General features: G+C 40.1%; 1 protein-coding gene across 1 annotated transcript; it reads right to left on the reverse strand.

Moving 5' to 3' along the window:
* Nucleotides 1-10,734: 10,734 nt before the first annotated feature.
* On the reverse strand, nt 10,735-12,753 carry LOC147627943 (fasciclin-like arabinogalactan protein 19). Its single transcript, XM_086814919.1, has 3 exons — nt 12,597-12,753; nt 12,196-12,400; nt 10,735-11,558 (listed from the first exon to the last, which is right to left on the reverse strand). The coding sequence occupies exon 3, from the start codon at nt 11,545-11,547 to the stop codon at nt 10,747-10,749; it is 801 nt and encodes a 266-aa protein (XP_086671045.1). The 5' UTR covers nt 11,548-11,558; nt 12,196-12,400; nt 12,597-12,753; the 3' UTR covers nt 10,735-10,746.
* Nucleotides 12,754-24,256: the final 11,503 nt, after the last annotated feature.

Here is a 24,256-nt window from a genome sequence, read left to right on the forward strand (position 1 = left end):
AGAGCGGGTGGCAACACAGTGTCAAACCCATCCGGCATCCGATGGGCGTAAAACTTTGCAAAACTGGAGGGCGAGCAGTCCCATGGACCCACTCACAAAGTTTTGCCCCCATCAACTTCTAAATCAACCCACTAGCAAAGTTTCACCCCCATGAGACTCCGGATCGTGACCCACTTGCAAAGTTTCAGCCCCATTGGATGCTTGTGCTTGTGATGTCCTACCTAAACTCACTCTTTTTTGAATAGGGGACCCCTTGGGCACTATGCAAAAAAGAGAGGGTGGTAACACACTGTCACGCCCATCCGATTTCCAATGGAGGTGAAACTTTATGAGTGGGGGGTTGCAATCCCATGGACCCACTCTCAAAGTTTCACCCCCATAAAACAACGGTCGGCGGATGGGTGTGATATCCTACCCAAACCCGCTCTTTTTTGCATAGGGGACCCCTTTGGCACTATGCAAAAAAGAGCGGATGGTAACACACCATCATGCCCATCTGGTGTCCGATGGGGAAGAAACTTTGTGAGTGGGGAGGTAACAACCTCAAGGACCCACTCGCAATGTTTTACCCCATCGGGGACGGCTGTGATGTCCCACCCAAACCCCCCCTTTTTGTATAGGGGACCCCATAGGCACTATGCAAAAAAGAGCAAGTGGTAACACACCGTCACGCCCACGATGGGGGTGAAACTTTGTGAGTGGGGGGCAAGAAGTCCCATGTCCCCACTCGCAAAGTTTAACCTCCATTACATGACGGCGGACGGGTGTGATGTCCTACACAAACCCGCTCTTTTGGCATTGGGAACCGCTTGGGCACTATGCAAAAAAGTGGGTGGAAACACACCATCATGCTCATTCGGTATTCAATGGGGGGGTGACACTATGAGACAAGTAGGGTGGAGCAACCCCATGGACCCAATCACAAATTTTCAACCCCATTGGATGTGAATGGGTTTTATTTCCTACCCAAACCTGCTCTTTTTTCCATAGGGGACCCTTTGGGAACTATGCAAAAAAGAGTGGCTAGCAACACTGCGGGTGACGACACAGCATCACGCTCATCCAACTTCCAATGGTGGTGAAACTTTGCTTGTGGGTCTACGGGGTTGCTCCCCCCTCACAAGAAATGTTTTACTCCCATTGGACGCTGGATAGGCATGACAGTGTGTTGCCACCCTCTCTTTGTTTCTTAGTGCCCCAGAGGTCCCTTATGCAAAAAAAGAGCGGGTTTGGGTAAGACATCAAACCTGTCCGGCGTCCAATGGGGGGGTGAAACTTTGCGTGGGTCCATGGAGCTGCTACCATCTCACTTGCAAAGTTTACCCCTATGATGTTGGATGGGCATGATGGTGTGTTGCCACCTGATTTTTTTGGCATAGTGGCCAAGGGGTCTCATATGCAAAAAAGAGTGGGTTTGGATAGGACATCAAACTTGTTTGGAGTCGAATGGGGGTGAAACTTTGCGAGTGGGTACATAGGGTTGCTCTCCACCCCACTCGCAAAAGTTTATAAGATGGGGGTAACAACCCCATGGACCCACTCACAAATTTTCACCTCATCGGGCGTCAGACGAGTTTAGTGTCTTACCTAAACCCACTCTTTTTGGTGCAAGGGACCCTTTGAACACTATGCAAGAAAGAGTGGGTGGCAACACACCGTTACACACATCTAATATCCGATGGGGGTGAAACTTTACGAGTGGGGAGGGAGCATCTTTATGAACCCACATGTAAAGTCTCACTCCCATTGGACACCAAATGGGTGTGATGTCCTACCCAAACCTGCTCTTTTTTGCATAAGGGACCCCTTAGGCACAATGAAAGTCACTCGCAAAGTTTCACCCCCATCTTACACAGATGGGTGTGATGTCTTACCCAAACACACTGGGGACGACGCAATGCAAGTCACTCGCAAAGTTTCACCCCCACCATCTTACACCAGATGGGTGTGATGTCTTATCCAAATACGCTCTTTTTTGTATAGGGGACCGCTTCAACACTATGCAAAAAAGCGTATGTGGCAACATACCATCACACCCATCCAACTCGCTCCATGAACCCATCTTGCAAAGTTTCACCCCCATCACATGTTGGATGGGCGTGATGGTTTTTTTGCATAATAGTGCTCAAGGGGTCCCCTATGCAAAAAAGACCAAGTTTGGATAGGACGTCTGGAATTCGATGGGGGTGAAACTTTGTGAGTGGGTCCATGGGGCTGGTCCCCCCCACTCGTAAAGTTTCACCCCTATCGGACGCTAGGTGGGCATGATGGTGTGTTTCCACCCGCTCTTTTCTACATAGTGCCCAAGCAAAAAAGAGCGAGTTTGGGTAGGGCATCACACTTTTCCAGCATCCAATGGGGGTAAAACTATGCAAAGGGGGTCCATGGGGCTTCTCCTCACTATTCACAAATTTTCACCCCCATTGAATGCTAGATGGGCATGACGGTTGTAACCACCCACTCTTTTTTGCATAGTACCCAAGTGGTCCCTTTGCAAAAAGGAGCGGGTTTGGGTAGGACATCACACGCATCCAGCATCCGATAAAGGTGAAACTTTGTAAGTGGGTCCATGGAGCTATTCTACCTCCCACTCACAAAGTTCCTCCATCATCATCAGATGTCAGATGGACGTGATGATGTGTTGCCACCCCCTTTTTTGCATAGTTCCAATCAAGGGGTCCCCTATGCAAAAACGAGCAAGTTTGGGTAGGACATCACAGCCATCATCTCATGGGGGGAAAACTTTGCAAGTGGGTCAATGGGGCTGCTCGTCCCCCACTCGCAAAGTTTCACCTCCATCAGACGCGAGATGGGCATGATGGTGTGTTGCCACCTGTTATTTTTTGCATAGTGCCCAAGGGGTCCCCTATGAAAAAAAGAGCACGTTTGGGTAGGATGTCACATCCATCTGACGTCTGATGGGGGTGAAAATTTGTAAAAAATTTAAGAGCGAGTTTTTGTAGAACATCACACTTGTCGATGTCCAATACATGTGAAACTTTGTGAGTGGGTCCATAGGACTGCTCTCCCCCCACTCGCAAAGTTTTACCCCATCCGACACTGGATGGGCGTGGTAGTGTGTTGCCACTCGCTTTTTTTTACATAGTGCCTGGAAAGGGATCCCTATGAAAACAATAGCGGGTTTTGGTAGGACATCACACCCATCCGGTGTGGTGGTGAAACTTTGTGAGTGGGTCCATGGGACTTCTCCCCCCCACTTGCAAAGTTTCACCCCAAGCCATTGAGAGAAAGATACAAAATATATGGGGACAAATGAAAGGCCAGCTCATAATATATGTGGGTAGAAGATACAAATTGAGAGAAAGATAGAAAAATAAGGGCCCTAGATAGAACAAAAGAGAGGGAGGAGGCTCTAATATCAATCTCCAGACTCTCTAGTTTTGAGGGTCTCCAAGATGCTCACATGCTCGTGTTGGGCTAGGGTCCACTGTGGGGGGGCTCCCTTCTTGTTGTTGCTGTTAACTCACTAAAGCATGAGTTTTATAGCAAGAACTAGATGAGAGTATATAATCACCTCCTTTCTCTCAACTCATACTACACAAACTTGATGATGCACACAACTATCATGCTATGGTCATCAAATGAGAATCCATAATCATCAGTCACATCACACTCAAGGGTGCACTTGGGCCTAAAGCACCACCATAGAATGTAATAGTCCACCTCCTCCTTGTTTCCCTCCTTGTTGGTAATGACTGTAAAAACATCACCCACTATCAAAATATTTGTCAAACAATCATGATATGCCCCATCAGGTAGTGTGCGAGGATCAAAAGTGGTGGGGGGTAGGTAACGCTCCTCGCTCTGGCCTCAACACAACCAAGAATCAATCCACTCCCGCATCTTGTATAATGAGTAGTCACCATCAATGCATGGCCCACAAAAGCATGAATGATGCCATGTGAAGATGGTGGGGTCATCATAAGATGCGGTCCTAATGGAGTGTAGCCTAAGTGTGCCATCCACTATCGCATTATCTAGAGTCACTACTCCTCTTAAAACTCCTAGCATCTCACTGCTGCTAATGGAAGGAAGAGGTAGCACCAATGGTCAAATGCACATTGCAACAATCCACTACTTGTTGTACATCTCGAAAGCGCTCACTATCATGGCAGATCTGGTCACTTCTGAGGGCGTATTCGTGAGGGCGTATTCGGCACACGCACCAGCACCATCGTGCTCCCCCTTTCCATGCCATATCTCTAAGAAGCTCCAAATCACTTGGTAACTTGTCATGCAATGCCAAGAATATAGCCAATAAAACTAATGAGCACTCTTGAACTATGCCCCACATCCATCTGACCATATCCATCACCATGTCCATGTGACCCACGCTCTCTAAAAAATTCATAAATGACAATGGAAGGAATGTTGCACAAAGTGGGAACTTTGAGATTGATCATCACTAATGTAAAAGTGATAATCTCTAATGATGACTCGCTCCTTTGGGGTTCTCACTATGCCATCCACTGCCACCCCGCTAATAACTAACATGCACCATGATGGCCACCTAGTCAAGCACACAAGAATGGGAAATGTTATATTCGTAAATAGCAGCAGTACAAAATATCTAGAAGACCTTAAATTTAAAATGAGACAATATCTCAAGCAATACCTACTTAGAAAATTAGTACTCTGACTAAATCTCTTGTTGTGGTGGAAACATGTAATTCTCTACGAAGTCAACCACAAAGATAACTACACCAATAGGAAACTGTTGTGCGCTAGCATGAAACTAATGATCTTGCCACTTGGCACCATGAGCATGATGTATGCAGTCACACAACAAAGATGTAAATGTGCTCATGACTCACTACGTGCCAAATGGTGCTCCACTAGTTGTAATCTCCTCAACTTCCCATGTGTCACATACTCATACTGATCTCATACTGTTGCTGCCATCTCACCACCTCAACCACCAAGGAATCCCCATGACACAAGCCATCTAATGGTAGATGGTATCCTCCACCCGTGGGCATAATAGCAAGTGAATAAATTGCCCGAGCTATAAGACACCACGCCCAAGGCCCAGATAAGCCACATCCAACGTCTTATTGATAAAGACACATGTCATGCTACCTCAAGTAGTGCACAAACCAATGCTTGCAAGCCTCAAACAAATGTTGGCTGATAGTGATCTCAAGGTGTGATGACCTAAACTTAAAGTATCTTTGTCTATGTCATCTCAAGAAAGCAAGCCCCATGCAATATGTACTCCCCACCACGACGAACCCTATGTTGTAATGCCTTCTTGTACTCTGGTGATGCATGACAAAGATCCTCCCAAAAACCTCTCTATCATCGCCCTCATCTTAGGGTCCAATAAACGATTGCATCTAGGTGCACAAGCAGTACTAGCCCATAGAGCACACTCAATCCCACTCTCCAAGCTGTCTCCTCACAAACCTTACATGAAGTGCCCCAACAACGAATTTGAAGTATGGAGGAAGTATACAAGACATGGCACGATGTGTACTTGGTAGGACACTATTGGAAACAATCGTTTTTGTAAGCATCCATCTAGCAACCAATCCATGTGAATGCATCGTACGCTTGAGTGTGTTGTAGGAATTTCTCAGGCTTAGTAGCACACTAGCATTGGCCCTCCTCAAATGTGGGCTGCAAATCATGGAAGCAGCGATAGAATGTGCCATGCACGAGTGTCGTATATAGCAGCGCATATGATGCCACATCGAGGTTAACAAAGTACTTGTTGAAGATAGCATTAGCATGGTTTTGTTCACCAGACTTGGAAAGGGATTTCCCATGAGAATATGCCTCATGAACGACACCGGAGGGTGGAGTGGCAAGCACATGGTCAATAATGGACCGCACTAGATGGAGGAGTGTAGAGCTCATGGGTGTCACTGCCCAAGAGAGGTGATGCAAACTCAAGGGCTGTGATGAGGGTGGAGAGGTACTAGAGGTAAAGGAGTGGCAATCTCATGGGAGGCACCCGAGAAAGGAGTCGCAAGCTCAGAGGGTGAACCCAAAGATGGAGATGCACCCAATGGAGGAGTGGCTAGCTCATGGTGGGCGACACCCAAGAAAGAAGTGCCAAACTCAAAGGGTGTGCCAAAAGGTGGAGAGGCACTGAAGATAGGAGTGTCCACCTCATGGGCAATGCCCCAAGGTAGAGTGGCAACAACATGGGCAACGTGTAAGGGAGTGGCAAAGGGCTCAAAATAGTGTGGAGAAAGAATTGTGGGAGAATGAGGATGAGAAAGAGGTGGAGTGGGGTCATGGGGAAGAGATGGAGAATGGGTGGGGACAGAAGATGATGCCTCATCAATTGAACTCGCCATGTGTTGAGCCCTTGCCTCAATGATCTCTTCTCCTCCGATTTTCCATGAGAACCCTTGCTTGCTTCTCATGAATAAGGTGGATCGGGGGATCCCGTTGCCTATTATTTTTTCTACTCCTACGACTTTGTGAACCCATACCAAGAGATTAAGCATAAAATTTAAGATAATTAAGATTAAAGTAATACTAAAACAAGATTAACATAATATGCTTGTGGAATGGAGCCAGCTCTAAAGTTGGTGAAGCTCCAAGAATGGGGGTGACTCAAAAAATTAGGCTATATATACTAAGCCAGTTAGCATTTTATTGGTTAAATTAGATTATGGATAAAATTTAAATTTTTGCCAATTTATCTAATCTTCTTAAAGATAATGATAACTTTTAAAAATAAAATATTAAAAATATATTAAAAGGTAATGATAATTTTTTAAAAATGATTAATTAATTAATTAAATTTATCAACGAAATCACTATCTATGAAAAGAGTGCACACCTTTTAAGTTCATCTTCAACAATTGGCAACTCACTTCACAAGCTAGGCTCTTAGTTACAAGGTAGGTTATATGATGTAATAATTTATCAACAACGAATTCAAAAGGGTGCACACCTTTGAAGTTCCTCTTTTGATTTATGTCTATTTATCGTATGTGTATGTGTGTGTACGTGTTTTTTGAGACGTGGAATCAAGCAAAATGCATGCTCTGTTTTGAAGAAGAGACAACTCACCTCACAAGCTAGGCTTGTAGTACATTTATTTTTAAATTTTTTATTTAAAAATAAATTTAATAATGAATATTTTTTAAATAAAAAGACCAAGAAAATGATGATGAGGTGGTAGGCACTTTGCCACATGGTAAATATTTGCTGACATGTAACCTCCATGTGGGCATATCTCATGCTCAAATGTGAGGTGGCAATGCCATGCATGTATATGATGTGCCATGCCATGTAGGCAAACAAAGTCAACCAAGTTGATTATGTTGAGGTGGCAAGATGACATGGACACTCTTGATTATGCGGCAATGATATGTATGCATATGATGTAGCATGCCATGTAGGCCTTAGGGAGTCAACCTTGTTGATCAAGTTGAGATGGCAAGGTACTTATGTGGCCTCTCCTCCATATGATATTGCATGTACATGAAGGACTAAGACTATGTTGCCATAGCACAATTGCTTAACAAATAGCATACTCTCTAGGTTTAGTGAAACACCAAGCCTAATAAGAATCCTTTGTTTTAGACTTTCGTCGGACAAAGTCTAGGGAAATTTTGATTAAGATAGCTAGAAAATGGGTTTCCCTTACTCAAAAAAATTTTGTTAAAATCCACAAGAAATTGGAGTACAATGAGGATAGTATTAAATTTATATAATTAAAGTATTAAACTTCACCAGGTCCTCTACTAGTCAGAGTGAATTTTCTATAGAGAAGATCGAAAGAGATTCAACCGTTGATATTGACCATATGGCCACATTCTAGACATATTTGTCTAACTCCTCATCATGATCTTCAATGATGAACTTCACATTTGCCAAGATCTTGAATAGGAAATCACATGTTGCTTTACAGTATTAGGCTAGAAAAAAAACACTAAATACCTTTAAAAATTTCTAATAAATAAAGTTAAGCTCTACGTAATGTGTTCTTTTCATGTACTAATTGGGATAATCAATGGACTTTGGATGTAGAAGAACTAAGGATTTTATGTATGACATATATTGCAGTAAAGAAAGTTGGACAATACAAATACCAAAACTTCCGTGCAATGAAACATTGAACCCTAAAAAGATTTGGATTTTCGATCAAGGGGTGCCATTTGAATACCCACTATATGAATAATGTGCCCCAAACACCATGCCACAAAAGTCCAAATGTAACCATGAGAGATTGGACCATGAAAGATTGGACCTTTAAGTTGTAAAGATGCCCGTTTTCAAGCTACCTTTGGGGTGCCCAACTGTCAAAAGTGGTTCCCCTTATCTTGCAAACAACCACCCAATTGTTGATTAATAGGATAAAATATAATATATACATAGAAGAAGTTTTGTTCAAGTTTCTCATTTCATTCTTCTGCAAAAAAGGAAATAATAGCTCTCATGTAAGACCATGACAATACCTTAAGTTTATAAGAACTAGGATAAACATAAACTATTCTCTTTAATGACCACAATTTGAACGGGCAAGATTGGTTTCCCCCATCCTACTTCATTGGCTACGATTTTTCCTACAAAGATGGACAAAGACATGTGTGCATAGACCCTTAAGTATCCAAAACAAGCTTTAAGAGAAGAGACATGCGAGTTTATTACTTCCTTGTTGACTACTCACACGACCTTATTTCCTAGAGGCAATTTCTAATCAATTTTTGGTATCGTAAAATTTTATCGGATCCATTATTTGAGACCTTATCTGACACATGATACCAACATAGCTCTAAACCTATAATGATGACCATAGAATCTATTTATTTTAACTTTTTTTAAAATTCTTTTTCTTTATATCTCATGAAAATATTTTCCCAAGACCTTATGAGTTTTTAACTTAGGCTATTATCCATTGTGAGAGAAATTCAAGCAATTAAGTGTTAATACCTATTTAAGGCCAACATATGGAGAGAAGAGGAAACATTCCCCATAGGAAATCATGCAAAAGTGGAGATGTACAAATCATCTCTTAAATCTCATTGGAGATCTTTCACATGACCCTCTTTACATTCACAAGACTACACCCCCGTAGAATTTTGGTATTTCAAAAATTATTGCCAAACCTCTTTCATTTAAAGGTTGTTTTGAAATATTCTGACACCCGACATAGTTAGAGACAATTCCCATGATCATTTTCCATTTTAAGTGACTTTACCTATGCTCGTACTTCTACCAAGCTAAACTCTTTTCTCGAGAATGTCTTTTGACACCGACTAGTCTATGTCTGGGAATATAGCTAGACGAGGGCTAAAATAAAATTATATAACTTGTTTCTTGACTTTAGCAAATTCACAGAGCTAATAAGTCAATAGAACAGACCCATGGCTATATGTTTAAATTTTAAATGTGTTAATAATCACTCTATAGTGAAGTGTAATTATATTTATTATCTTTGGTAAGATGACTACAAAAGTTATTTAGTTTATTCTCTCTATATTGTATATTCAAACTTAAACCAAATGAGTTTTTTATTAATCTCTCATTTGAGACCAAAAGTTTTTCCAAAAGGAGCATTACTTATTGTTGATATTTGGAGAGACCATGTGTTTTATCACATTTGTAAATGAAGAAGACCATGTATTTCTTCTTTGCATTGGTATTTGGAGACCATGTGTTTTATCACACTTGTAAGTGAAGACTTTGGGTAGAGACTAAATTATATGATGATACCCTGCATTGTTAATTATCATGAAAATTTCCAAGGCCTTCATCACACCTAAAATTACAATTCTCGCTTTTCTAGCATGCTGTGTAACACTAAAGAAGTAGGTCAGGCAAGCAACATCTTTGAGTATGCTCACCCATGGGCATTATGGTGGGATGCTCAAAGAAAAACTATAAGAACACAAAAATCATGGTTTCAATTTGGAACACACCATACTGCCACGTACAAGTCAAAAATGGCATTTCTATAAAATTTTGACAACTACTAGAAGGGAGCCCTTCATATCCTCTACAAAGAGAGGGCAAGGTAACTATCTGGTGTCCTGTCTAAAATGGCATTTCTTTCAATACCCTCTCATGCAATGCGAGCAAAATACATTTTAAAAAACATCTATGAGTAAAAAAACATATATGAGTATGCTTGCAGGTGTAGAATATGGTTCCGGTACAATCTCTGGTTATAGGCCGCCCCCATAAGTCCACAAAAGTTCTTTTATGTGTACTATCATAACTTGTCCAAAATCGCATTGACAGATGCGATTTATTTCGGGTGGGGGTGTCAGGACTACTAAAATCAAAATCACGCCACATCAAAATGTAGTATAGAACTACCATCTTCAGGGGCATGATTCATTGAGAAATCCCAGACAGCTATATCAGGCAAAATACCCTGGTAATGAGCATTGAGCATCTGTGTTATCACAGCTACGTTGTGAAAATGAGCCACTGAAAACCCTCTGTAACGTCTGGTCACGACAGTTTTCTGTTCTAACGCAATTCTGTAATCTCCCAAATTCCAATCTCGATATAGAAGTGATGTAGATCTATAACTGTCCGTATAGAAGCTGTAGTCTTGAAACTGCCGATTTACCAAAATGATGTACAAAAAGGACTACTTTCTGTCAGTTGTGCATTGAGGACCTACAAAACGTTTGACAAAGGCTCCGGACCCGGCCCAGCTCCTGTTAAGCCTTGCACGAAAAATTTGTGGCGATTAAGAATCCTAGAGAATGGTTAAGCAACCTTGCGGCGATTAAGAATCCTAGAGAATGGTTAAGCAACCTTGCGGATGCCTCGAAAAGTAACTTTGGCCAAGGGTGAAGCATTGAAAATGGCGATGGTGGTCTGCAGCTGCAAACAGCTTGTGGCTAGCAACAGGCCGACTATCAGGCGCGCCGAAATTATGTTGGACAGAGAGCAAGATGTGCCAGAGCTGGAAGCTGGGGCGTTTGCGCGAGCAATTTCTGGTTGAGGAAGCTGAGGGATAATAGTATTGGCTGGAGAAAGTGCTGTTGCGGAGGAAGACGGAGTTATGGCTGTTGCAGAAGGCGCTGCAGGCGCGCGACTAAGGTCCATGACTTTGCTGATGCCGTGAACCGCCATGTTGTTGGCAGAAAATATATCTGGGTGCGAGAGAGGCACATCCTCCACGGTGAAACTCGCGGCGGCGTTGCTGGTAATCAGCACGGTGGAATTCGCCAGAAGCGTTAGCAGTGTTTCTCCCACCGGAAGCTGCTGCAGATCCTGGAAGGAGAGCTGCCGTGTTATCACATGGTACTGCAAGGTCGGCACTGCCTCGCCTAACGTCTTGTACAGCAGGCCTGAAGCGTCCAGACCTGCGTCCGTCGGAACCAGAAGCGTGCTACTCTCCGGCAGTACCCGGTCCAAATCTACTGCATCAAGAAAAGTCGCTGCCAAGTCGAATCCACCCGTGCTCCTCAGAGCCAGCACCAGATTCGAACTATCCGCCATCGCCGCTGTAGCTGGAGCGTTCATGAAGATATTAAGAATCATATAAATCGCTGTGAAGTGCGCCGTAACCAGAAATCTTGCAGAACCATCGAAGCTCTCCATTGATGAAACCCCTGCAAGATTCGATTCGCAGTTGTGGTATCAGAAATACCAGGATAAAAAAAACTTGCTACGATTTCAGAAGTGCACTACTCAGAGAAATCAACATGCGCCAGCTGCATATTTGTTAATGGAAACTTTAAGGTACTACTTGCAGAGAACAAGCTGGGATTAGCTGAGAAGCGCTCTATGTAGAGTCCAAATAAGTAAACAAACGGCTGTATGAGGTTGCCTATCCTAGGGATTTATCTGCCCTATCCGGTTGGAATTAAAGAAAGACGTTGCCGATAGTGGATTCTCTAGAGCTGAAGCAAGCAAATGAATGGAACGGCTCATGTACAATTACAGGATATTTTCAAATGTATTCTGTTAAACTCAAGCTAAACAAAAGGCTGGCTATCAGGGTTGCGCAAATTGCAGAGAAATTATAACTATTCCACAAAGAGAGAATTGAGGCAAAAGAGCGTCGTCGGTTAAGTCCTGAAAGACCGCAGAAACAAAAAGGCAGTAATTCTTGCAGGTCTGCTGCAAGACCACAGAAATTTCAAGAAGCAAGGCCACGGAAACAGGAAGCCGTAGTTCTTGCACTTCAATGCCACAAAATCGAAGAAAGGCGGCTATGGCGAACAAATGAACTTGAAATTCACGAACCTCTTTCGGCCTCGTTTGCTTGTTTGAACCAGCACAGCAAAACCTCGAGTCTTCGCCTTCGCAAACGAAGTAGTAATCAGTCCTAGTAACAGCTCACCTCAAACGCTGGGATCACCGGAAGCTCTAATGGCTCCCAGGCCATCACCGCAACGCAGCTACAAGTAAATCAGAATGACATCCTTTCTGACGCAACAGCTTCTTGATGCTGCAGCACGGCATCATGAAATGCAGAATCTTAAGTAAGCAAATTAGAAGATCAATGCCAAATGCAGAAATCTTCCTCTGCTGCAAGCCACGAACACTCTGTCTTGAGCAGTAGTCGAAACAGACAAATTCCCTCAAATTCTGTCCAACATCAGAAATGGTACACAGATTAACAGATCGAACAAGCTACCAGTTACCTAGAAGTGCAGAAAAGCACAGGAGTGACCGCGACAAAAAGATGTGCAGACGCTGGAAGGTCCGGCAGATTGAGCTCTGAGAGATTTCCCCTTTATTTTAGAACCCTAGAGAGTAGAATGTCGTTTCAAATGTCTTTAGCGAAGACCACGGTCCACAATAATAAGAACACTCAACAGCCACACCGTGGAGAGGAGGTAGCTTAGTGAATAGAGCGTAGGTCTCTCACTCGAAAGGTTTTGAATTCGGGGACTCCCTTTCGACTTTGTGGGTGAAGAGCAGTATTCAAGTCACCGCTATACCGCCCCTGGTGACAACATTAATGTGCGATGCTTGCCCCTCAATGGATCAGGATGGTGACTTCCATAGACATCAAAGATCACCACTCCACTACAGCGCTTAGTCACAAGCAACTCTACAAGGTGTTAACTCCAATTGACAGAAGACAGATTCCCTTGCAAGGCTCATCTCACTTGGCCAATATTTGGAAGGCTGGTATCCCCTTGTGATACTCGGGTGTGTACATGTGTGTAAAAATAGACTGCAAGGTGTTCACTCCAATCGGCGGAGCAATTCACTTGCCAGGCTCATCTCTCGTGGCTTGTCCACTCCCTTCAAAAATGGCCAATATTTGGAAGGGTCTCTCTCTCTCTCTCTCTCTCTCTCTCTCTCTCTCTCTCTCTCTCTCTCTCTCTCTCTCTCTCTCTCTCTCTCCCGCCCCCTCGTGCTAAGTCACAAGCAACTCTGCAAGGTGTGTACATGTGTGTAAAAATAGGCTGTAAGGTAGGTGTTCACTCCAATCGGTAGAGCAATTCAATTGCGAGGCTCGTCTCTCATGGCTTGTCCACTCCCTTCAAAAATGGCCAATATTTGGAAGGGTGGTACCCCCTTGTGATACTCAAGTGTATACATGTGTGTAGAAATAGGGTAAAATTTCTTCTGTCCACCATAGACTGGACTTGGAACCCTATTTGAAAAAAAAATGATTAATCACATCCTTATATGTGTGCATTAACATTATTTCAACTATTAAACAAAAATGGATGCAATGATGAGATCAACAATAATTAATGTGATTCTTATGTTTGTTAAGGTTATCTATGTGTTGTGCATCCCAACAAGTGTGTCTCATTGTCGTAATATTGTGAAACTATTTATTTAGTTGTTTTTTTGTTCTCAAAAGCATGCTAAGAACTAGCTAGATACATTTACAATGCATAGTTGCATATAGTAGTCGCAAATCTAAGAGGTTTTTTTAAGTTTTAGATAATCCTAGAGCTTAGATCTACTTTTTTATTTGATTTATGTTGTTTTCCTTACAATAGAGTAGATCGATAGGTTAGCATAAAATTAAGAAACACTAATCAAGCAAAAAAAAACATCTCGTAATTTGTTCTAATTATCACTAATAGACTAGTTTTTGCGCTTACCAAAGTCAAGAGATTGAAAATAAATAGATAGATTTTTGCTAATTACCACTAATAGACTAGTTTTCATGCTTACTAGAATCAAGAGATTGAAAATAAATAGCTTGATTAATTATTCCTCATTGAGTTTACAATCAATATAATCCATATGATTAGGACAACCAAACTAGACGTTTAGGGCATTAAAAAATCATCAAAAATATCCCCCAAAAAATTTTGTAAATTGATTGCTTTTTCATGCCAACTAGTTTTTCACACGTGTGAAAAATGAGAGAGGCTTTCATGCTATGAAAATCCTCCCAAGATTTTCCCATTGTGATTGTAAAGATTAATGGCCAAGAATAAGGGTTCACCAAATAAGCTTAACCAAAAGCCAAAGTTTTTCAAGAGTTTTTCATGGCCATAAAAATAGTTTTTTCCATGCTATTGCCAATTTATGGTGTATGATTTTTTTCCTAAGTTGTGAAAAGCCAGAGACTTTCATAACCATGAAAAAGAGTTTTTCACTGTAGAGTTTTTCACAGTACGACCAATAGAAGTTTTTTACAACTGTGAAAAACCAAAGCTAAGGTCATTTTAAAAGAATAACAAAAGTACTAGGAGAAGTGGGGAGAACCTTTGGAGATACTCTCCATAAGCCTAGAAGAAGAATGACTTAAGACACCCCTTGGACTTGGGGAGAGGTTTTCTCTCATAAAAATGGCGGGGCTTGTCTTCTTTATAAATTTTTTAAAAAAAATGCACACACACAGAACCCTTAAAAACTTATTGTCAAGAAAACCTCCACCTTTTGGGGTTATACCATTTTTCACAAAAATCCAAGATTACCAACATTAAGTGTGCATGTTTAAGAACACAAGTAGGAAGGATGACCTCCTGAGAGCTTTTTCCCTCACATAGTTTTGAACATTTTGGCTATACACATAATTGGAGTTAGTGCACAAAGTAAGCTGGGCTACTTGGCCATGCTTGGGCCTAACTTAATTGGATTGTCTAAACATTTGCACCTCATTTTAGAGCCTATTTAAACGTAAATTAGTAAATCTTTTCCTACCAACTAATACAAAAACACCAAAAACATCTAAAATCTCAAAAAAATCCAAATAAATTACAAAACCCAAAAACATCCAAACAAATTATGAGCAAATTATAACATTTCAACAATTCAAACAAATCAAAAATATATAAAAACCTGAAAAATAATTTCTACGCATGAATTATGCAGGAGCTCATCAAGAAGCATTCACCATAATGCAAGCTATAGCCAACCCTAGGGGATTAAATGTATCCTAATTGATGACAAAATTAAATTAATTAGTTGAAATCTACCAAACTTTGAGGTCCATGCCTCAAGTATAACTCCCAATCACACATTTGCCATGCATTATATTCTTCATATATCGTCGAGTGTGATGCCATGGTTCACATCCTTAGTGATTCTGATTTCCATAGTGATTAGTCCTTTTCCACACACAATGAGTCCCAATTCTCCGAGTGTGACACCAAGGTTCACACCCTTGGAGACTCCTATTTCCCCGGTGATTAGTCATTTGCCACCACAATGAGTCCCAACCTCAAGCAAAGGCTCGGAATCAATAGTCAATAACCCTTGCAGTCCCTAGATTCGCACACTTTAGCAATATCAAACAATCTAGGAAGGGGGATTGCACAAGGAATAGACAGTGTTTTAAACTCAAGAGAAGATGTATAAAACTCAAACGAGTCATCAAGAACTATAGCTATAGAGCTTTCCAAGCTCATGGGAAAATATGATGGATCTACCAATCCTGTTCAATTCATGTAATTGCTTGAGTAGCAATGTGAAGCTTTCAAAGCCGTAGAGATTTACAAGCTCATGGGAAAATATGATGGATCTACCAATCCTATTCAATTCATGTAATTGCTTGAGTAGTGATGAGAAGCTATTGGAAATTCAAATTGTCTAACCAAGGTACATGCATTGAATCTATGCTTAGTAAGAAACACCACTCACATTAAGGTTCTATTGAAGTGGAGATAAAGGTAGAAACACATCCACAAATGCAACAAGCGAGAAGAGATAGAAGGAAGCATAACACACAAAGTAAATTGATGAGACTTACTGAAGTACAAGTGAAGTGACATGATAAAGTCACTTACACACACTCATAAGAGTGTACACATGCTTAGGGAAAAAGACCTTCTAAGGAGGAAAAATGTACACCATTATTAGCCTACATCCATTCATTGCTACTAGATATAAATGGTTACAATTCCCCTTATACTAATGATGTCAACATATACATGGATCATGTGGATTATCAATCCTCAAATGGTAATAAGCAGATAGCTTTGGGAAAGGCTTTAAATTTCTCTCATGAGAGAGCCTTCATGAAAATATCTACCGTGCATTATTGTGTGTAGAGACATAAGGCGGGCTAATATCTCTTGCAAATGAGCCTCTCCTTGACATAATGACGATGCACTTCAATGTGCTTTGTGTGAGCATGAAGCAATGGGTTCATCATAATGACTAATGCACTTCAATGTGCTTTGTGTGAGCATGAAACATGTTTCTCACCACAAGAATTCTATAAGAGACACCATGTGCCCCGGGCGTTCATCTTCGTACTGCCAATTGCTGGTTTTCTCCTCTCTCTACTGCGCCATTGCGCCCTGAGGAGGCCAGTGCACTTTTTCTGCATCGCTGCTATCGTACAACTCCTTTGCCGTGTGTAGGCGACTGTGGGGGCAATGTGAGCTTGGGGCTTTTAAATCCCATGACCTAAGGGCCTACTACCTGAAGTTTCAACCCCAATGGCTGCGTGAAACGACTATGGGAGGCAAAAGACCAGGTGGCTATTGATTTTCTCCATGAAAGTTTGCTCAAGAGCTTGATAATAGTGTTCATAAACACTAATAGTGTTGATTAACACTAATGATGCTACTAATCCAGCAAAGGGGAGCCATTTCAGAGTGTTTCTAAACACTAAGTGTGTTCTTAAACACTAATGGTGAATCTAATCACCAATACAAGTGTCATTTGATGCTAAAAATGTACTCTTAAGCACTAATAGTGTTGCTAAACACTAATGGTGATCTTAATCAAAGAAAGTGTTCCTTGACACACTAATGAAGCTCTCTCTCAGAATTAGTGGTTGGGCAAAAACCCTAAGTGATAAACCATAAGCTTCACCATCTTAATCTCCTTTTTTATGCAGCATCCTTCGCTTGCATTTCCCAAGCCCAAGGCATGTTATTTCACTACATACTCAGCATTTTCATCTTCTAAGATGAGTTTTAAGGTTGAGAATAGCATCTCTAAGTGCTCTACCTTGTTGTTTGTCATGTTTTTTATAAACATTTCTTGGCATTGTCTTTGTAAGAGGCATATGCAACATTATGAGCCATGCCCTCATCTTCTTGAGCCAAGAATGATGTACCTTATTGGTTTGAGCATTTACCTCAACCACTTACTCACTTTCATTAAGCTTGTACTTTCAAACCCTAATGGGTATCATGGAATCAACATGCATAAAAGCTCTTATTGTAATTATGGAGTAGACACTGCCCTTGACCAATCTATAAGGCAAGTGGTAAGACCCTCCCTTTCCCTTTCCCATATAAATCTACCTCATAACCATTACTCTAAGGAATGCCCTCATTGCCCATGGAGGAGGTATGGTATGCAGAGAAGCATCAAGCATAATAAAGGAACATCTATGTGCAAACCACTTAAGCAAGGGTGGCAGCCTTGTTTTGATTATTGTATGAGAATGGTCAAGGTGGAAAGCATGTGGAAACAATGGCATGTATGTCCAAAGCATGTCAACTACAAGAGGTCAAGCAAGCATAAAGAGTGGGGTGCACCATCATTAAGGTGTACATCTTCATCGACATCAAATAAAAACTTAGATGGCATCATTGTATTAGCCTCTAAGGCTCTAGGAACATAGTTGTAAGTCCTAGATAACCACACCACCATGAACATTCTTGTAAGCCTAATTTTATAAAGGCACAATTTTTTTTTCATATGTCCAATACCACCCATTCCAAGCACATTTTTTCATGGCTTGTATTGAGGGGGGGTATTAAGATATAGGTCTTGGAGCCTTAGTAAACAAGGGTGTAGAAGGTGTGTGGGTGTGAATGGTCCTAAGGGAGCCACCTAACCCTAGGCCACTAGCAAGCCTATTTAAAGGCACATGCCAAAGGCATTTGTATGAAGAGTGTGCAAAGGCCAAGTTGTATGCATAAGCAACTTAATAAACAAGATTTGTTCTTGTATTTTTGGGTCTCTCTCCTCGACTCAACTTGATCTAGCATAAGCACCACGTTTTCTTAACAAGGATGGATGCATAGTATTGAGGAAGTGGAGTTCAATCTTGCGGGGCTTGATGGTGCTCTTCTACAAATTGTTTCTTTGTAAAGTTGTGCCAACCTAGACATAGTGGAATCTGCCTTACAAGGTGGGGATATCCTTGAGGAGACTACTATGGCCTTGGAGCTAACCAAGGAGACAAGTGGCTTGGATGATGGTGTTTGTGTTTGTGTTGATTCACTTGACACCAATGTGGAGGTGAATTATGCCTTACGTGATGAAAAAAAGTATGCAAGTTGTGAAATCTATGAAGGAGAGGAGATTTAAGAGTTATGTTATGATGATGATTTATCTCTAAATGTGTCAAGAGCTAGTCCATGATGTAGAAGAGGATGGTGATAGTGAGGCACACAATAATGTGTGTACAACCTTTGAAGATAACCATGAGGTAGATCTTGTGGTGAACCTATGTGGTGATGTAGTTTCTAAAGAGTTTTAGGAGGATAGATCTATTGTTTTGAATGCTGTTGAGGATGTAAAGTCTCTAAATAATGATGTCAGTTTGATGGTGGTAGATGTGATTCCTAGCCCATGTTCGGTGGTCCCTGTTTCAGTTTTTGGAGGTTTTATTGGTGAGCCTTTAGCCGATGAGGAGCCGCTAAAGGTGCAATGTTTGGTTGTTGGTTTTGTTTCTATCTTTGGTGAAGTGGAGGAGTGTCAAGATGTGAACTTGGTGGAGTCATCTACTCTTTTAGTAGCTGATAGGGTGGTTGATGGGCATCATCTGTAGATGTTGTTCATATGGTTACACAGGTTCCTAGGTGTCTTCTTAACAAGTTTTTAAGCACTCTTGGTTGTAGATGGATGTTATCGTTGATGTGTTTGGATCTATCTCATGTTAGAGTGATTGGTATTGTTCTTGGCTATGGTCTTTGGTACCTTTGGTGTTATGTTTGATGGTCGAGAGCTCTTGTTAGAGTAGCGGATGCTATGTTTATGCTTTGGATGTGTTTTCCTTACATGCCAGTTATCCCTACCTACATTCCTAGATACATTAGATGATGTCATGAGGGTTTATTAGAGGATTGTGAGCATTCGATTGTTGACGATGCATTGGATGCCCATGAGTATGTGATGCATCCATTGTTATACATGGGATTGGTGATACTTCACATGTGGTTTCATGGGATACCTATGAGCATATAATGGACTATGATGAGGAGCATAGGCCTGAGTTTCTTATGTTGTAGATGTAGTGTTCCATCTTAAGGTTGCTCCTTATCCATACTCAGTCTAAGATATGTCTGGTGTTCCTCTAATTAGCACTAGTTTGGTAACCTAACAAGATATACTAAAAATGTCCTTTTTAGGGGTTACAACAACATTCTGGTAGCCTAAAAAGACATACTAAAAATGTCCTTTTTAGAGGTTACAACAACATTCTGGTAACCTAAAACGACATACTAAAAATGTCCTTTTTACTGGTTACAACAATATTTTGGTAACCTAAAAAGACATAATAAAAATGTCCTTTTTAGAGGTTATAATAACACTTTTTTTGCTACTTCACCAATGCAAATTTCCTTCAAGGTGTGTAATGTACATTACTAAATGAACGTAGAAAAAATATTAACTTATCCCCTATTTCCTCTCAACAACAAATGAAGGGTGCCATACTACTCATCTTTATTTCTTTATAAAGATAAAGGGGTGCCATACTACCCAATAATAAATCAAGGGGTGCCATACTACCCATTTTTACTTTTTTATTAAAAAAATCAACATCTAGTGTCCACTAAAAATCTATATGTTGATTAAATTTTTTTTCTAAGTATTTACTATCATTGTAAGTATTTACTATCATTGTAAAAATTCAACATCTAGTATCCACTTAAAATATATTTTTTCCAAGTATTTACTATCATTGTAAAAATTCAACATCTGGTATCCACTTAAAATATAGTATTGTCATTGTAAATAAAAGGTGAACATGGAGGTACTCAAAATCATTTGAGCCACAGTAGAAATCAAAAGATGTGTATATATCAAGATATTACTCCTGGTTAAAGAAATAGATGTTACAAATCTTCATTTTCATAAATTTAGCAGTCATCTCTATAAAAATATGCCTACATGGAAAGATTAATTAGTATAAACACTAAAAAATAATATACATTAAAAAAGAGAAACCAAAACTACCTTCCAATTAAATCACAAGTCAATCACCTTCAAGTCAAAGAAGAGTAGATGGATATTGAATACTTCACAATTATAATTATAATTATAATTATAATTATTTATGATTATAGAAGTTTTGCCTAACATCTTTGTATCTACCTAATAACTTTGTATCTACCTAATAACTTTGTATCTACCCAAAATTGAGCCAAGGATTAGACTAATTTTAAATGTAAGTCCCTAATCTTACCTTTATAACATACTTGTTTCCATAAGACTCCATGTGCTTATTCCACATAGGTATGTCCTAAAAATGCTGCTATGACCAACATATGTTTTTATTAAGGATCTAGAAAAACTACTACCATATTTAGCATAAAGACATGAATTCTTTAATACAAATAGAATGAGTCCATGGTGTTACTGCTGGTGTTGGTAGCAAGAAATACTTCTTGGAATATAAATCACTATTTTGTTGGTCAAAGAGAAGCACAGAGAGAAAGTTTAGGTTATGGAACTCATCATCACAACTCCAAAATTAATTTGCCAAGTTTTAGGGAAAATGAGAGATCTTAGATCATGAAAATTGGTTTTGATTGAAGGGATTTAAAAATTATGAATTAGGCCTTACATCTCCTTTCTCCAAGCTTATTTTTTCACTCTTTTGGGTCTTGTTTTTGATACCAAGGTTGTAAGTTATAGAGTTTTATATAATTCTATTACTATAAATAAGATCTAACTTTACTACATTTTTGTGATGGAGTCCATTTTGAGATATGGAGCTCAATTAGTGAGGATATGGGCATGGTTGGTGAGAGTATAGGTGATACTAGAGTTATGGCATAGTTATAATGCCATGTCATATGTAGTCAGGTTCACACTATTGACCGACCTTGTATGTTTTAGTAGGAGAGTACTTTCCCTTATAGTATATACTCTTATCTCTATGTTATTGTAGGAGAGTACTTTAATCCCTTATAGTATATACTCTTATCTCTAAGTTATTGTTGCAGAGAAGAGAAGAGAATGGAAGAAAATCTAGCCATATCTCTTGTGTGCTTATCTACTTTCCCTTATAGTATATACTCTTATCTCTATGTTTTAGTAGGAGAGTCTTTCCCTTATAGTATATAATCTTATCTCTATGTTATTGTTACAGAGAAGAGAAGACAATGGAAGAAAATCTAGCCATATCTCTTGTGTGCTTATCTACTCTCCCTTGCATTCTTCTCATGGTATTATTAGAGCATCGATTTATGTGAAGATCTTAAGAGGAAAGCAAAGGAAGAGGTGCACAGGTAGGGGTAGCTCCATCTCTTTCCCTTTTATTTAGAAACAAATCTCTATGCAGGTAGAGGCAAGAGCAACAGGCACCACCACAATAGTAAGGTGCATTTCACACTTGAGCCACCCTCCGTAATGAATTAAAGGGGCATTATATTGTGTGGGATCAATTCATAGGACCTTAGTGATTAAAAATTTAGATTTGAGCCCATTTCATGCCTTGTTTTGGCTCTTCAAGTTTTCCACATGCACTATGAAAGTGTCAATTTTGACTATGTATGTTTAATTTCTGGCTCGGTGCAGAGTTATAGAAGAAATTTGGCTGCAACACATTTTGTTGAAGAGAATCTAAGATTTGCAGGTTGTTAGTGGATATATTTTTATGTGACTAGTTCATATATAGGTGTACAATAGAACAGGTTTACAATACCATAAGAGGTGACTATGTTGGAGATTACAGATTTGCTAGAAGTGTAGATTTTTTTACAATCATTATTTGGTAAGTTGCTATAAGTTACAATCATGTACGACAATCTATTCTAGATTGTGAGCAAGAAGCTAGAGAAGAATAACTTCCAAGCACATGGAAGTTCAAGATAAGAAACTTTCTCATGGAAAAAGGATATTGGGAGTTTGTTTCAGGTGACAAGAAGGAGCCAAAGCTTCTAGAAGAAAATGTCACTCCTTAATGGACACTCCTTAACAGGTTCAAGCCTTTAATTCATGGCATGAGAAAGCTAAGAAAGTGATAAATTGGTTGTCTATAGCATGTCAGATGCTATGATCTATCATATATAGGATGCAACAACACCTATGCTATGATCGGTCATATATAGGATGCAACAACACCTACGGATGCGTGGGGTACCTTGGTTAAGTTGTATAGCACAAGTACCAAGGTAGGAAAGATGCAATTAAGACAAGAACTGCATAATATATAAAGGAATAAGATGAATATTAGTGATTACTCCTTTCACTGAAAGTGAAAGGGCTTATATATACCCTCCCCTCTATTGATAACGATGACTTGGTGTTAGTCACATTGAATGGTGTTCATGTTAAGAACTTTCTTACACTCTAGCAAGGAACCATAGTGCTAGTGCTAGACCACTTGTCTTGGATCATGAAAGACCCTATTCGAGAGGCTAAAGAGGCTAAGAGGTGTGTCGATCCCTCTTGTTTAATCCCTTCCTCTACTCTCTAAATCAACTAAGTAATCCTTCTAAAGGCAATGATTAAGATAAAAATATTGAACCACATTCTTCTCTAATCATGCTCCACTCTCACTCAAGCATGCACTCTCAACACACTCCATCCACACACACAAGCATGTATCCTACAATAAAGAAAGTAAGAAGGTAAGAGCTCAAGAGAAGAACAACAATTTGCACTTGAGAAATCATTGAATTCTCCCATTCACATTATCAAAAGTTATATATATACAAATGGGCTTTGTTCGACCGCCGGCTAGCCCAACTAAAGTGGGTGCCCATTGCCTACTCTACCTGTATATATAAGGCTTGTGGCTATGGTTAGATTTTAATACATCATTGGCCTAAGGCCATACATAATGTGAATAAAAACTGGACTAGAGGTAGGTATTTTGAATGTACAGAAAAGAGTTAACAACCCCCTACCTGTAGGAATTATGGAGGATAAGCATGAAATCCATTCATGATTATCAAGAGAAGGAAAGAGAGAACGATGACAACACTAAATTTCTTGCATTATCAAATGAGAGGAGTACATGGCCTTTTTATAGGAGTTTAGGGAGGAGAAATGGCATAAGCGATGATGTTAGAGACCACCAAATCAAATAATATCCACCTCCTACATCTTCTCCACGTTTTTATGCTTTATGGCTAGTTTTTGACCTCATAGATACATGTGTATACATGTACATACCATGATTTTTGACCTTGGCTTTGTACCATAAAATATATGTGACATTTCAGGCTAAGTTAGGGACAAGAGAAGGCGTAGTAAATGTGCTTCACCAAAGAGCAATTACAACAAGGATAAATGGTAGAAATAACCATAGGAAAATAGCTCATGTTTGGGAAATTATTTCTAACACCCTCCCATGAACCAAACATGGGTAAAGATAAAATAAGATAGCTAAGATGCCCTAGGATTGAATGCCCCTCCCAAAATAAAAGTGGATGCAAAGCTTAAGATATTGTGGGTATGATGACCAAGGTGAGGCTCCACAAAATAAAAGTGGGTGACTCATAAATCAAAGATGCCCATATGAAAAGATGGTACATTAAAAACTCCTTGGTTTACAATGCCACAAGAAAAGTATATAAGCCTTAAAACAAATAAGGGAAATAAAGTGAGAGATGAATGGGCTAACAAGGGTGCAGACAACATTTATGAACTACTTTGGGTAGGTCTTAACTCTAGATTTTCTTCCATGGCAGTATCTAAATCGTTACAAACATGCATGGTGATATGGTTTTTCTCCCGGACA

Source organism: Cibotium barometz, chromosome 20, assembly GCF_041138505.1.
Source record: "Cibotium barometz isolate CiBa-2024 chromosome 20, ASM4113850v1, whole genome shotgun sequence".
Taxonomy (NCBI): domain Eukaryota; kingdom Viridiplantae; phylum Streptophyta; class Polypodiopsida; order Cyatheales; family Cibotiaceae; genus Cibotium; species Cibotium barometz.

What these genes read in the sequence shown, in the direction of transcription:
- LOC147627943 (XM_086814919.1), bottom strand. Translation starts at nt 11,547, where the DNA reads ATGGAGAGCTTCGATGGTTCTGCAAGATTTCTGGTTACGGCGCACTTC.